The 15,137-nt window shown below is 36.0% G+C and overlaps 1 protein-coding gene and 1 pseudogene across 1 annotated transcript; one reads left to right on the forward strand and one right to left on the reverse strand.

The window, feature by feature from the left end:
- Window positions 1-441: 441 nt before the first annotated feature.
- On the reverse strand, window positions 442-977 carry LOC130821502 (fruit protein pKIWI502-like). The gene is made up of 2 exons (XM_057687294.1): window positions 600-977; window positions 442-507 (listed from the first exon to the last, which is right to left on the reverse strand). The coding sequence occupies exons 1-2, from the start codon at window positions 975-977 to the stop codon at window positions 442-444; spliced, it is 444 nt and encodes a 147-aa protein (XP_057543277.1).
- Window positions 978-2,312: 1,335 nt separating this feature from the next.
- On the forward strand, window positions 2,313-2,798 carry LOC130820559 (uncharacterized; annotated as a pseudogene).
- The last annotated feature ends 12,339 nt before the right edge of the window (window positions 2,799-15,137 follow it).

Below are 15,137 nucleotides of genomic sequence, written 5' to 3' on the forward strand. Positions count from 1 at the left end.
TTATGTAGCAAGTATTTATAGTGATTTGAATAAAGGAGCATAAGGTAATTTAGTACATGAAACATGGACATCATGGGGTGATAGTAGTGGGTAGTGATAGATAGTGGGTTTGACCAATAGTTAGGATTTATAAAAGGGGTTGCTTAATGGATAATTAAAAGGAAAAAAGTCATATAATCTTCTAGACTATGAGTCAAGGTCAACGATAAATGAAAGTCAACAAAATATTTAGGTAATTTCATAATAATAATTAGATAAAGAGAAAATTATAAGAAACTATCTAATCTATACCCCATTTTGTAAAAAACTACCTTATGTAAAATTTTTTGCAAAAAACTATCTTATATAATACAATTCTTTGCAAAACACTACCTTTTAATGGATTTTAACAGTTGACCGTTAATTTTAACCTTTGACCGTCACGTAACAGTCACGTGACCCTTAAAAGACACCTCCTTCCTCATTTGATGAAGCTTCCATGGCTGCCATCGATAATCCGCTCACTACCTTCAACAAATTCAGTCAATGAAAGATCTAAAAACCGGCATACTACTTCATCTTCAACAAATTATGCCTACATTCTCTCAACCCCTTTCCACCAGATCAACATTGAAACCATTACCCATAGTAGGGGTCAATTCAACAACATCACCATTCTTCAACCCACAAAGAAGTTCAGCAGTGGACCCCGCAACGGTCTTCACAAGGAATTGTAACTCGCCACGAGCAGCAGCAAGGGACGGAGGCGAAGCAATAGCAAGGAAAGGAGGCTTAGGAGAATCCGGTACTTTAAGTTGCAAGTATTGTCCCGTGCGTGTATGAGAGGATACAATTTCAGGCGCATCCGAGACGTCGATGGAAACGTGGAAGAGAGATTTAGCAGCAGATTCGATGAGAGAAATAGGAGTTGGAGTCCAAACGGTGGTGTCTTGACTAAATTTGTTGAAGGTAGTGAGCGGATTATCGATGGCAGCCATGGAAGCTTCATCAAATGAGGAAGAAGGTGTCTTTTAACGGTCACGTGACTGTCACGTGACGGTCAAAGGTTATCTTAAACGGTCAAACGGTGAAAACTGTTATAAGGTAGTGTTTTGCAAAAAAATGTATTATATAAGGTATTTTTTTGCAAAAAATTTTAGATAAGGTAGTTTTTTGCAAAAAGGGGTAGAGAATAGGTAGTTTATTATAATTTTCTCTTAAATAAATTATTAAGTAAATAAAATGTTACCCATAACATCCATCTTTAGATGGTTCTCTTTTAAAAAAACCCCTATTTTTTGATTATTTTTGAAAATTTTGACCTTTACTCTCATTTCTTTTGAAGTACTCCCCAATATTCTCCAACTCTAATTGCGTGCTTTTCCCACACAAAAAAAAAAAGTTATACCACGTGTCACCACATGCATCACATTCTAAGTGATTTATTTTTTTATTGGAAATAAAAAAAGAACATTAAAAAACCTAACCTACCAGGACTACACCACCCATGGCCGCCCACCCTCCTCTTCCAACACAGTAACTACTACCTGCCACAGACCACCACTACACCCAACACCACCCCTTTTAAACCGCCCCTTCGTAACACTTGCTTCCCTGCGACCCTCCCTCCCCTAAAACCCCCTCCTATGCGACCCCTTTCCCCTAAAAATCCCTTTCACCGACCACTACTACACCAAGCATCCCCCGTTTCGAGACACCTCTTTCCGAAACCCTCCCTCCGCTAAAAACCTCCTCCCACGCGACCCCTTTCCACTAAACCTCTATCCCGCCGACTACCACCACACGCAGCACCTCCAAAAATTTTATTTGCATACCAAAAAACTATATAACCACCGTTATTAACATGAAGCACATAGGTGTATTATGTGTTTGTTTCTCACTGGACTGGTGCGTGTCATGGAAGGGGAGAAGGTGGAATGAGTGTTTACTGGCGAGGGGCTGGGTGGGTTCTTTTTCTAGGGAGGATCAGGGTAAGCTGAGTGGGGGAGGGTGGGTTTGTATAAGAATTGAGATCTTCTCTAAGCCCTTTCACTTTTACTGTCATAATGGAAGAGATTTCTAAATCTGTTTGGGAGACGGTACCGTGGTGCATGATATTCGCTGACGACATAGTGCTAGTAGCAGAAACTAGAGAGAAGGTTAGTAATAAATTGGACGAGTGGAGGGGAGCTTTAGAAGGTAAAGGTTTGCGCATTAGCCGTGACTTCAGTGGGACATCAACGGTAAGTGAACCAGAGGTGTCCATAAATGAAACGGTTGTTAAAAGTACAACCAAGTACAAGTATTTGGAATCGATCATTCAAAGGAATGGGGAGATTGATGGGGATGTAAATCATCGTATACAAGCGGGTTGGCTCAAGTGGCGTGCAGCCACCGCAGTGCTATGTGATAGAAAATTCCCAAGCAAGTTAAAAGGAAAGTTCTACTGGGTGGCAATCAGACCGACTATGCTTTATGGGACCGAATGTTGGCCTGTAAAGAAGATTTTTGAACACAAGATGAAAGTTACAGAAATGCTTATACTGAGGTGGATGTGTGGGCACACATTGATGGATCGAATTAGGAACCAAGAGTTTAGGGAAAAACTAGGGATAGCCCCTATATCTGGATAAATACGCGAAAATGGATTGAGGTGGTTTAGGCATGTGCAAAGAAAGACTTTCGATGCCCCTGTGAGGAGGGTAGAAAGCATTATAGTAGAGGGTAAGAGGAGTCGAGGAAGACCCAGGAGAACTTAGGATGAGCAAATAAGCGTTGACTTGCATGAGTTAAACCTCTCTGCGGACCTGACTAGGGATAGGAGTAGTTGGTGACGCCATATCCATGTCTTAGATTTCTGATGTCTTAACCTCTTGCTTTTCTCGTTTACTTTCTATAGTTCTTTGTTTTCCTTTTGTAGTGGTTTTGCTTCTTTTTTTTTATTTATAGGCCTTTAAGTTATCTTTCCCGTGGTTATTACGTCTATTTATCTTCCTTGAGCCGGAGGACTCCTTTGGCTGCGCTCTCCTTTATGGGTATAAGTGGCCGCCATCTTTCCCTCCTCAGACTCCTCATTCTATAAGCAGGATACAATGGGTAGGATGATGATGATGATGATATAAGAATTGAGATAAGGTTTTATGACAGCATAATTATTGTCTGTTTGAAAAAAATAATTATTGATTATATATTCTGCCCAAAAGTAACTATTTTTGTGAAATAAACAATTTTGTAAAAAAAATTGTGTCGAAATTGACATGCTTGCAAACGTACTATCCATATAATCCAATAATTCACTCATTCTCAATATAATTAAAACACATGACAGAGCTCTTAGAATCAATATGTCATTCGTCATTTTCAACAAAATTAATAATATGTATAATGTTAATATTCTTTAATTAGATGAAATCGTTTATATTATAAAAGATAGAATTGCTAACTATATAAAATAGTTTATATTAATATATTACTTGTAAAATAGCTGCAATCAAATTATGCCTAGCTTTGTAAAGTTTTCAAAAATATTTTAATTGGTTGATTTGATTTAATAAAATCTTTTTGAAAATTTCCTTTAATACTGAAAAACTTAATTAATTTAATAAAATATTTATGAATTTCACACAATTACATTTTAATCTACAAAAGTATCTGGGAAAGTTTTATAAAATTGTCATTTGAAATTTTCTAGTTCTTTTGTAGTATTGTATGATACTTAAAATTAAAAGTAAAGTAATAAATTCTATTTGAATGTCCCACAATCACTTTTTAAACTGTAAATGCTTTCATTTGGAAAAATTCTATAAAATCGCCATTAAAATTTTTTTATTTCTTTTATAGTATTGTATGATTTTTCAGTTTTTTTTATTGTATTGTATTATTGAATGATTGTATAATTGATCTAATAAAAATCCTTTTGAAACTTATGCGGAATTTTTAATCTGTAAAAATGCTCCATTGGGCAAAACTCTATAAAATGGTTATGTGGAATTTTTCAGTTCTTTTGTAGTATTGTATCTTTTATAATATTATATACTTAAATGATTTTATGATTTGATCTAAAAAAATCTTTTTGAAAACATACCTTTAAACTTAAAATCATAATTTATGTAACAAACTCTTTTGAATATTATACAATTACATTTTAACCTGAAAAAATGCTCAATTTGGCAAAACTCTATAAAATCACCATGTAATATTTTTCAGTTCTTTTACAGTATTGTACTAGATAATACCCATGCGATGCATACAACTTTATAATAAGTTTTTTAAACAAAATAGGTCGTAACATTCTACACAACATTCTCCTATGTCAAGACATCGTAAAACATTATGAATGGAAGAATTGCCCCACCAGTTGCCTCCCCTTCTTAAAGCTTATGACATGATGGACTGGTAATTTATCAAAGACATGATGATTATTCTTAAATTTCTAGAAAAAATTGTCAAAATTGTCTATACCTACATTTCCACAGCTCAATATGCCTTAATGCTGAATGGCCAACCCTCTGAGCTCTTTCGGTCGACAAGAGGCATACGACAAGGAGACCTAATGTCCCCCCTTTTCTTTGTTACCGGGACGAAATACCTATCTAGAATCGTGAAAGCATCCAGCAGATCAAGCAAGTTCAGTTTTCACCCTAGATGCAGGAAATTGGGCCTCAACCACCTCATTTTCGCAAATGATCTTATGTTGATGAGTAAAAGGGACTCTAGATCAATCCAGGTTCTGATTGAGAGCAATAATCTCTTCTCTAAGGCTTCAGGCCTTCATGCAAATTGCAACAAATCCGCAATGTTCTTAGCAGGCTTAAGCAATGAACAAAAAGTTTCTATGGCAGAAGAACTCCAATTTCCCCTAGGAAACCTCCTAGTCAAGTACCTAGGTGTGCTTCTCTCCTAAAAGTGAATCACAGCTACCGAATGCGATGTCCTTGTTGACAAGATGACTGAGAAAATTAGGACTTGGCAAGCAAAGTACTTAACGTATGCAGCTACACTTCAATTGGTGAATGCAGTGCTCATGAGTATCTCCAGTTATTGGTGCCAAATGTTTATTCTCCCTAAGAGAGTACTAAAGGAAATAAACTCTGTATGTCGCGCATATCTATGCCATGGAGATGCGAAAAACACTTCGCCGGTTAATGTGGGATGGCCCAATGTCTGTACTCCTAAGAAGTCAGGAGATCTTGGCATTCGTAATCTCGAAGTCTTGAATGTTGCGGCAGTTTTTAAAATTGCTTGGCATATCAGCACTATGCAAGACTCGTTGTGGGTAAAGTGGATTCACAAGGTGTATATGAAAGGAGGTAGATGAAAATTGTTTAATCCACTTGTTACCTCAAGTTGGGCTTTTAAGAAAATGTGTAGTGTAAAAGATAAACTGTGGGACTTAATGGAGCAAAGCAACTATTCCATTAGCAAGGTATACCAGAAGTTGCAACCCTCCTTGAGAAGGTGAACTCGACGAGGTTGGTTTCGTCACAACATGCTCTCCCTAAGATGAGATTCATCATTTGGCTCGAATTCCTCAACAAACTCAAAACCAAAGACCGCCTATTCAAGTTGGGTGTAACCCCAAATGAATCTAGTCCACTCTGTGGTGATGAAAATGAATCCATTGACCATCTGTTTTTTGCGTGCAAGTTTAGTAAAACGTGCTTAAATGCGGTTTTGTCATGGTTTGGGTCTAATGTCCGAATATCCTCGCTGAGCAACTTAGCTGCAAAAAATGGAGAATTTCCTCAATAAAGAAAAAAGTCTTTTGCACCGCCTTGAGCTGCCTAATATGCCATGTAGAAATGCAAATAGATGATCGAAAGCAACAAGAGGGGGGGGGGTGAATTGTTGTGTATTAAGTTTAAGATTTTTGCCTCTAATTTTGCGAAATTATCAATAAAATAAAACTTAAACTTAAAATGAAAAAGATAAAAGGAGACAACGATTTTACGTGGAAACCTTCTTGGCCTAATAAGAAGGAAAAACCACAACCCCCCGGGATTTCAAAATTCTCACTATGTTTTAGGCAATCAATTACGATCACATAAAACAATTTGCTTCGCTTGAAGCTTCTCTATTCTAGGCCTATTTCTCTTTCTCCTCTCTTTCTCCTTCTCTTTCTCTTCTCACGCTTCTATTGAAGCTTCTCTATTCCCCTAGACTTCCTTTAAGTCTAGTTACAACAAAACACACAAATACCCTTACAAGGCCAAATTCTCAAGAGGATAAAAATTAAATAATTGCTTTAAGAAAAATATAATAAATTAATTGGCATTAGATAGCTGAAAATACTTTTCTTAATAGATCTCCCTTTATGGACACTCTCGGATACTTTTTCGGTTTGAGCATAGTCCCTCCTATTTATAGTGGGAATAGTCGGCAGTTACCTTAGGCATACCTACCATTAACTTACACGTTCTCACAAGAAAGGTAGTGGAATGCCAAAAATAGACTCCGGTTACCATTTGCTAAAAGTGGAAAACGGTTCCTTCAAGCTAAAAATAGCATAGGAATTAAAACAAAAGATCCTAATTAAAAGGAGATCTTTTCTTAAAATGAATAAATCTTAGGTTATTTTTAGATAACCTAAAAATAGTTTTGCCAACCAATTTATTAATTAATTAAGCAATTAATTTAATTCTTAACCGTTACATCAACTTAAAAACAGAAAATAAATTATTTGCAATTTTCCAGCCGATGTTTTCTTCAGACCTGCAACGTGGGAACAGTGTACTGTCTCCATCTACAACTTCTGTCAGATTGTCAACTTTGGGAGCAGTAGACCGCCTGTCTACTTTTAACATCCTATGCATTAATCAAACTTCTTGGATATTCTAAGACACGTACAACTTCCACGAACCAAGTCATAGGCTTCATCAACGATTTTAACAAAATCGGATATTTACCTACAAGACAATCTCTAAAACATGTTTGTTTATTTAAAAGTGAAGTCATTATCAAAACCTAAGAGGCCAACAAATTCCCCCTTTTTGATGAAGACAAACTTATAAACAAACTTAAGTAAAATAGAGTAAAACAAAATTTTTAGAGCATACTAGAGATTAAAGCAACATTAAATAACTAAGCAAATCAACTTGTTACAATATAATTTACCAAGCATGCATAAAACAATTGACTCTATATTAAAAACATAATATAAAATATGTTTTCAAATAATTTTCCAAAAATAGTTAAATTAACACAAATCCAAATTAACACAAATCCCTAAGTATTATAAAAAGTAACAGCTTTGAAGAAAACACATTCAGAACAACACTCAGAACAACACTTAATCAAAGTATTCATAAACTTAACTACACAGATGATTTTAAGCTGGCAATCAGATAACAATTTCATAATCACAATTATGCATATTAACTTCCAATATTGGAGCAATGTAACAATATAAATCATTCAAGATATGGAGCTTGTGAATTCACAGCTCCTCTTAAGTTTGTGCATATCTTCCCCTTTTGTCATCAATCAAAAAGAAATTGGGAGAATAAAACCACAGCACAAACCATATAGATTTGTAATTGAGGAAAATAAAACATAGTAAATGAAAGCAAGCACCATGAAAAGCAATCCAAATATGCACATGATTAATATCACAGACCAAGATAAAAGAAAGAAATTGTAGCAGCTGTTCAACAATAGAAATACAATTTTGTACCCCAGATGGTACAAAAAACAGAAGTAAAATTGTTTGATAGATATTAGGGCCAACAAATCATTAAAAACATAGGAAGAGGAATCAAGGAGCAGTCTCATCTTCATCTATAAACTCGGTCTGCACTTCAACTGTGTCCAACTTTGCACCAAGACGGTTTTCCATTTGGATAAGCTGATCAGCAATTGAGGCAAGTGAGACGCGAGTTTCGTCTTGAAAAGCAATAAATTGAGACTGGAGGTCTTGAAGCTTAGATAGTATGGGATCTGAAGAAGCTGCAAGAACAGAATCAAAATTAGCACAACCAGTACCTTGTGTAGTGTGTGATTGAAATGGTGGTGGTGTAAACTGGATAGGTGATTGTGGTGGTGATGGAACTTGTTGTGGTGGTGGAGTGGCTGGCTTGGGAGAAGGAGGTGCATTTTTTGTAGGCTCAGGGATGGTGTCAGATGTGATGTCATCAACCATAGCAGCCTTACGCTTAGAAGCTAATCTCCTACTTTACCTCCGAATTAAATCAGCCTTCTTCCTCAGTGATATCACAATCTCTTCATCACTAGAGTCACTGCATTGTGATTATCATTATCTTTCAAGGCTTCCTATTGTTCTTCTGTTTCCCCCTTATTTGCTGCTTCTCCCTGTTCCCATTTTCCTGCTATTTCAGTGTCTGCAGCGGGAACAAGCTCCTGCTCCTTATCCTCCTTACTTGATTTTTCCTTTTCTTCCTCAACCCTTTCTTCTTCTGATTCAACTTCAACAACCTCCTCCAAATCATGCATCAAAATCCCTTCATCATTCAATTTTAGGTGCAAGTTATGTAAGCTTTTGGCACCTATTTTCATGTTAGGACCCATAGGGAACTGCAAGCCATCTAGAGGTACACTAAATTTATTGAAAATCCATGTTAACAACCCTCCATATCCAACAAAGCTCTTCTTTTTAATGCAATCCGACAAATGAGATATCATCAACGAAGGAAACTTTATTTTAATATGATTTTCCATGCAATAAGTGGCATCACGCAAACTCACTTCACTATGTTTGGAATTTCTTGGTAAGATGAATCTGCGTGCAATGTTATACAATAATTTATGCAGAGGAGACAAAACGTTGTGATTAATCTTCCCTTTCTTTTGCTCAACCCCCTAAGAATTTCAGAATCGTTCGTTCATTAATGCCAGAGAATACTATCTTCGAGCCAACATAATAAGTATCAAAACCAACAGCAGGGACATTGAACCATTCCCCTAACATCAAAATGTTAAATTCTATTTTTATTGCCCTAATAGTGCTGGAACATACTCCATTATCAATAGCAAAGTTTGAAATAAATTCACACATTAGGTTTGGGAATATAGGGTTGCAACAAAAATCAAACATTAATATTTCCCAATTTTGATTTTCCAATATGGCGTGAAGTTGTGGGAAGGGATTAGAATCATACCAGTAATTTTCTAAGCCAAATCCTACAGACATTTCCTTGGAAATCTCTTCGGCACTATTGGGATCAGCAAGCTTCGAACGTTTGGCTGTTCTGGATGATGAACCACCATTTGGTGTGGTGATGTGGCGTTTGTTTCTAGCATGCATAGAGGAGGGTATTGGGTTTTCACTTTGAGTTTCAGTAGATGAGGATGGTACAGCATCAAGCAGAGGTGGAGGATGAACGACTTTGAGAGGTTGTGGTTGAGAAATTTTACCGGATTTTGGGATTTTCTTGCTTGAGTTTGAAGATTTAGGAGTTTTCATTTTGATTTTGAAATGCTTTGAGAGAAGGAAGATGATGAGTGACGGTTGCTTGAGAGAGATGAGAAAGTGTAAGAGGTGTGACGTGAGGAAGGGTTTTAATAAATGGGTGAAAGGACTGTTATCTAAAGGTTCCACACTTTAATGCATTTAATCATTTCAATTGAAATCCGATGGTTGATGAAGAGTTGGGACATATCCAAATAAGCCAATTCCCATTTTTTTTTAATTTGAGTTGACCATATATGAAAAAATATAAAAAATGAAACTTGAAAAATGATAATATCATATTATCTAAAGTAAATAATGAACACATGTTGCTTTGGTCTGATCAATTCAAAATATGCAATCAGGAAAACATTCATAGTACGTACTTTATTAACTGTATACCTGATCCCTTCAATAATTGATTTTCAATCAAGATTTTGTGGTTGATTTCACCTTTTCAATTTCATGATGCTTCATGGAGAATTCTTGCTATCAACTTTAGTGGAGCTTAATCATACCAAGTTCCAATCTCATCTTTTCATATTGTTCCCTCAGAAGCGGTTCAGTCATGATATCTGCAACTTGTTCATTGGTGTTAACATGCTTGACTATTATATTTTTGTTTTCTACATTGTCCTTAAGAAAGTGATGTCTTATATGTATATGTTTAACCCTTGAATGATGCACTAGATCTTTAGATATGCATATGGCACTGGTATTATCACAATAAATAGGAACACATTCAAATTTAATACCAAAATATCTTAGCTGTTGTTTTATCCAAAGCATTTGGGAACAGCAAGCAGCTGCTGCTACATATTCAGCTTCAGCAGTGGATAATGCAACGGTGTTTTGTTTCTTTTAACACCATGACACTAAACATGAGCCAAGAAATTGTACCATACCTGACGTACTTTTTCTGTTTACAAGATCTCCAGCATAATCTGCATCACTATAACCTTTCAAATCATAGACGTCACTTTTAGGGTAAAATAGGGACAAGTCATCTGTTCCCTCTAAATATTTCAAAATCCTTTTTACTGCTGTAAAATGTGATTCTTTGGGGTTAGATTGAAATCTAGCACATAAACCAACACTAAAAGAAATATCAGGTCTACTAGCTGTTAGATATAATAAAGAACCAATCATGCCTCGATACATTGTTTGATCTACATTAATCCCATTTAAGTCTTCATCTAATCTAACATTTGTAGCCATGAGTGTGTGGTTTGTCTTAGCGTTGTTTAGTCCATACTTCTTCAGAAGTTCTTTTATGTAGTTTTGTCGATGGATAAAAATACCATTTTCAGTTTGTTTAATTTGTAAACCTAGGAAGAAATTTAATTCTCCCATCATGCTCATTTCAAATTCTGTGCCTATAAGATTGGCAAATTCTTTACATAACAAATCATTAGTGGCACCAAAAATAATATCATCAACATAAATTTGAACAACCAAAATATCATAACCTTTGTTCTTAAAGAATAAGGTTTTGTCAACTTTTCCTCTAATAAAGTTATTTTGAATCAAAAACTTTGATAGTCTTTCATACCATTACCTAGGAGCTTGCTTCAAGCCATATAAAGCTTTATCAAGCTTGTAGACGTGATCAGGACAAGAGGTATTTTCAAAACCTGGGGGTTGTTCAACAAAAACTTCTTCATCAAAAAAGCCATTTAAAAAAGCACATTTCACATCCATTTGATATAATTTAAAGTTCATGAATGCAGCAAAAGAAATTAAAATTCTAATAGCCTCTAACCTTGCTACCGGAGCAAAAGTCTCGGTGTAATCAATACCTTCTTGTTGGTTGTACCCTTTGACCACGAGCCTTGCTTTGTTTCTTACAATTATTCCGTGCTCATCTAATTTGTTCCGAAATACCCATTTTAAACCAATTACCTTTTTGTGTTTTGGTTTGGGCTCCAAGTGCCATACTTTGTTTCTTTCAAATTCATTCAATTCATCTTGCATGGCTACTATCCATTCGGAATCTTTTAGAGCTTCCTCGTGGTTTTTAGGTTCAAGTGATGATAGGAACGCAAAGTGTGCGCAAAAGTTTCTAATTTGGGATCTGGTTTGCGTTCCCTTATTCATATCACTAATAATCAAATCAAGAGGGTGGTAACTTTGATATCTCCAAGGCTTAGGCACAAATTCTCTTGTGGGAACAGAAGCATGTTCTGTTTCATCTGCTTGATTATTGTTCTGTTCAGCTTCTGGATCTGCTTGCTCGTCTGTGGGAACAACTGGATCGGAGACAGTCTGCTGTTCCTGAAGTACTGTCTGTTCCTGATTATTATCGTTCCTTTCAGCCTCTTCTGGGATCAGTTGTTCGCCTACTGTTCCTTCATCTAGCATTTTCGTTTCTTCATCATCGTCTTCTAGATGAGCAAGACCTATTTTCACATGGTTGATATCCTGTCCACTTGTTGAAAAGTTAGTTTCATCAAAAATGATATGAACTGACTCTTCTACACTCATTGTTCTTTTATTATATACCCTGTAAGCTTTAATATGTGATGAGTAGCCAATAAATACTGCTTCATCGCTTCTTTCATCAAACTTGCCTATACTTCGTTTTCCATTAACATGAACAAAACATTTGCATCCAAATATACGAAAATAGGAAATGTTTGGTTTAACACCTTTGAGTAATTCATAGGGTGTTTTTGAAGAGATTGGTCTTATTAATACACGATTCATAATATAAGAAGCAGTATTAATGGCCTCATCCCAAAAATTTCTAGGTAGACCGCTAGCAATCAACATGGTTCTGGCCATTTCTTCTAAAGTTCTATTTTTCCTTTCTACCACTCCATTTTGTTGTGGTGTTTTAGGTGCGGAAAAACTGTGATTAGTTCCATGTTCATTGCAATACATTGTAAAATTTGAATTTTCAAATTCTTTTCCATGATCAGACCTTATGTGGATTATTTGATTATTGGTAGATTTTTGTATTTTCTTTGCAAAAGTAACAAATTCATCAAAGGCTTCATCTTTGCTTACTAAAAACAAAGTCCAAGTGAATCTACTATAATCATCAACAATGACAAATACATATGTTTTGCTGCTACGGCTCTGTATTCTCATAGGTCCACATAGATCCATATGAATTAATTCTAGCGGTCTAGAGGTAGTCACCATATTCTTTAATTTAAAAGATGACCTCACTTGTTTTCTTTTGGCACAAGGATCGCAAATTTCTTTCTTAAGAAATTTTATAGCTGGTAGTCCTCTAACTAGGTCTTTTGATCTTAATGTATTAATCAATGTATAACTAGCATGACCTAGACGCTTATGCCAAAGTAGTGGGTCTTCTTCTATAACTCTTAAACATGTTAGACTGGTTTTGGGAACAGTGTCCAGGTCCACAGCATAAGTGTTCCCTTTCCTGATTCCCTCTAGCACAGTATCTCCTATGTCGTTCCTAGAAATTATGCATCGTTCAGAATTAAACTTAACAGAGTTACCTTTATCACAAAATTGAGAAATACTTAGCAGATTGTGTTTTAAATTCTCGACTAAAAATACATTGTCCATGGCATGGGAACACGACCTTCCAACCTTTCCTTTGGCGATTATCTCACCCTTCATATTGTCACCGAAGGTTACTGTTCCCCCATCATAGGCTTCAAGTGAGAGAAATCTAGATTTGTCACCCGTCATGTGCTTGGAACACCCACTGTCGAGATACCATGAGTTGTTCCCCTTCACTTGAACCTGCAAGGCAAATTAATGATTAGGTTCAGGAACCCAGTCATCCTTGGGTTCCCTGTCGATAATACTTGAATCACATTTCTTAATCCATATGCGTTCAACATAATTTTTATTTGCTTTGGTATGCTGTTCCCTTTTTACACATTGATTTTTCAGGTGTCCAGTTTTGCCACAAAAGGAACAGATTTTACTACTGGGGAGATCTACATAGACCTTTTTCTTCCTATTATTCTTAACATAACCTAGGCCTTCTTCACTCTTTGTTTTAGCATCTAGAATCCATTTGGGAACTTTATTGATTTTCCCTTTGCCTTTTAAGTTCTTTTTATCTTTTAGATATTTATTCTCTTGTTCACAGGATTCTAATTTTAATTTCATCTCTTGAAATTCTGTGCTAAACCCGTGAGTGGATATCTCATTAACGTCCCTTCTTAGTCCTATAATTTGTACTGATTTATTTCAATATTAAGAATAATGAATACCTGCTTCATTTTTTCTAATGTCTCTCTCAACATTATATTCTGATCTAGAAAATTAAAAAATCTACTTTGCACATCGATTCTAAATGAATTTAGGTAGGAAACTTGATCTTTACTTGAGTTAAGGTCTTCCTTAATTTGGAGATTCTTAGTATTCTGTTCATCTAATTTCTCTTGAGTCTCCAAGAGCAACTTAATCAATTTATTCTTGTTGAATTTAAATAGGTATTTAGGAAATGAGTTAGAAGACATTACCTATTTTTCCTTAGACTCTTCATCCTTGCTGTGATGAGATGCCATGAGACATAGATTTGCTATTTCTTCTTCTGCTGAAGCTTCTGTTTCAGCCTCACTTTCGGTATCACCCCAGGCTGCGATCATAGCTTTACGAAAATTTGTTTTGAAATTTCCTTTCTTGGGTTGTCTTCCAGTTTCTCTTGCCTTTCCCTTACCCTTGTCATTCTTCCATTGAGGGCAATCCTTGATGAAGTGGTCAGTGTTTCCACATTTGTGGCATTCAAAATGTGTCTTCGAGTTAGCAGTTCCTCTTTCTTTGTTATTTCTTTGATTTCCATATCTGCCATTTCTGAAGAACTTTTTGAATTTTCTTGCCAACATAGCAGTCTCCTCTTCATCAGTTTCTGATTCTTCATGTTCATTTGCTGCTAGAGCCAAGCCTTTATTTCGGGTACTGTCAGTTGTTCCCAAATGCAACTCGTGAGTCATGAGGGAACCAGCCAGCTTTTCCAAATTAAACTTGGTGAAATTTTTTGATTCCTGGATGGCTGTGACCTTAACTCTCCAGCGTTCGTCTTGAGGAAGACTCCTAAGTACTTTCCTGACTTGTTCATCAACGAGAATGATCTTACCAAGTGACACAAGTTCGTTGGTTATATTCGTGAACCTGGTGAACATCTCTTGGATGTTTTCTCTAGGTTCCATTACAAATCTTTCATATCTGGACATCAGTAGGTCAATGTTGGAGCGCTTCACTTCACTAGTGCCTTCATGGGTAACTTCCAGCAGGTCCCAAATCTGCTTTGCAGTTTTACAACCCATAATACGATTATGTTCATTTGGCCCGAGACCACAGTGAAGTACTTTTATAGCAAGAGCGTTCATCTCCATCTTTTAAAAGTCTTCTTTTTCGTATTCAGTGATTGGTTTAGGAATTGATTCATTATTGGAGTTGATGGTCGTTACCTCAAAATCTTCTATTTCAATTACTCTCCATACTTGGTAATTTTCGGCCTTTATGAAGATTTCCATCCTATTTTTCCAGTAGGTATAGAATTTCCCATCGAACATGGGTGGTCGTTGCGTGGATTACCCTTCTTCCATGCGTTCATTCATCTTCAACATCTTGCCAGGGAACAGGATACTGCTCTCAGGGTTTCCTGATTAAATGAGGAACAAGGCTCTGATACCAATTGTAGAAATGCAAATAGATGATCGAAAACAACAAGAGGGGGGGGTGAATTGTTGTGTATTAAGTTTAAGATTTTTGCCTCTAATTTTGCGGAATTATCAATAAAATAAAACTTAAACTTAAAATG

This window comes from Amaranthus tricolor, chromosome 8, assembly GCF_026212465.1.
Source record: "Amaranthus tricolor cultivar Red isolate AtriRed21 chromosome 8, ASM2621246v1, whole genome shotgun sequence".
In the NCBI taxonomy this organism is placed as follows: domain Eukaryota; kingdom Viridiplantae; phylum Streptophyta; class Magnoliopsida; order Caryophyllales; family Amaranthaceae; genus Amaranthus; species Amaranthus tricolor.

What these genes read in the sequence shown, in the direction of transcription:
- LOC130821502 (XM_057687294.1), bottom strand. Translation starts at nt 977, where the DNA reads ATGGCTGCCATCGATAATCCGCTCACTACCTTCAACAAATTTAGTCAA. An exon ending in ATGGTTTCAATGTTGATCTG is followed by an intron (nt 508 to 599) that starts GTGGAAAGGGGT and finishes AATTTGTTGAAG; the next exon opens with GTAGTGAGCGGATTATCGAT.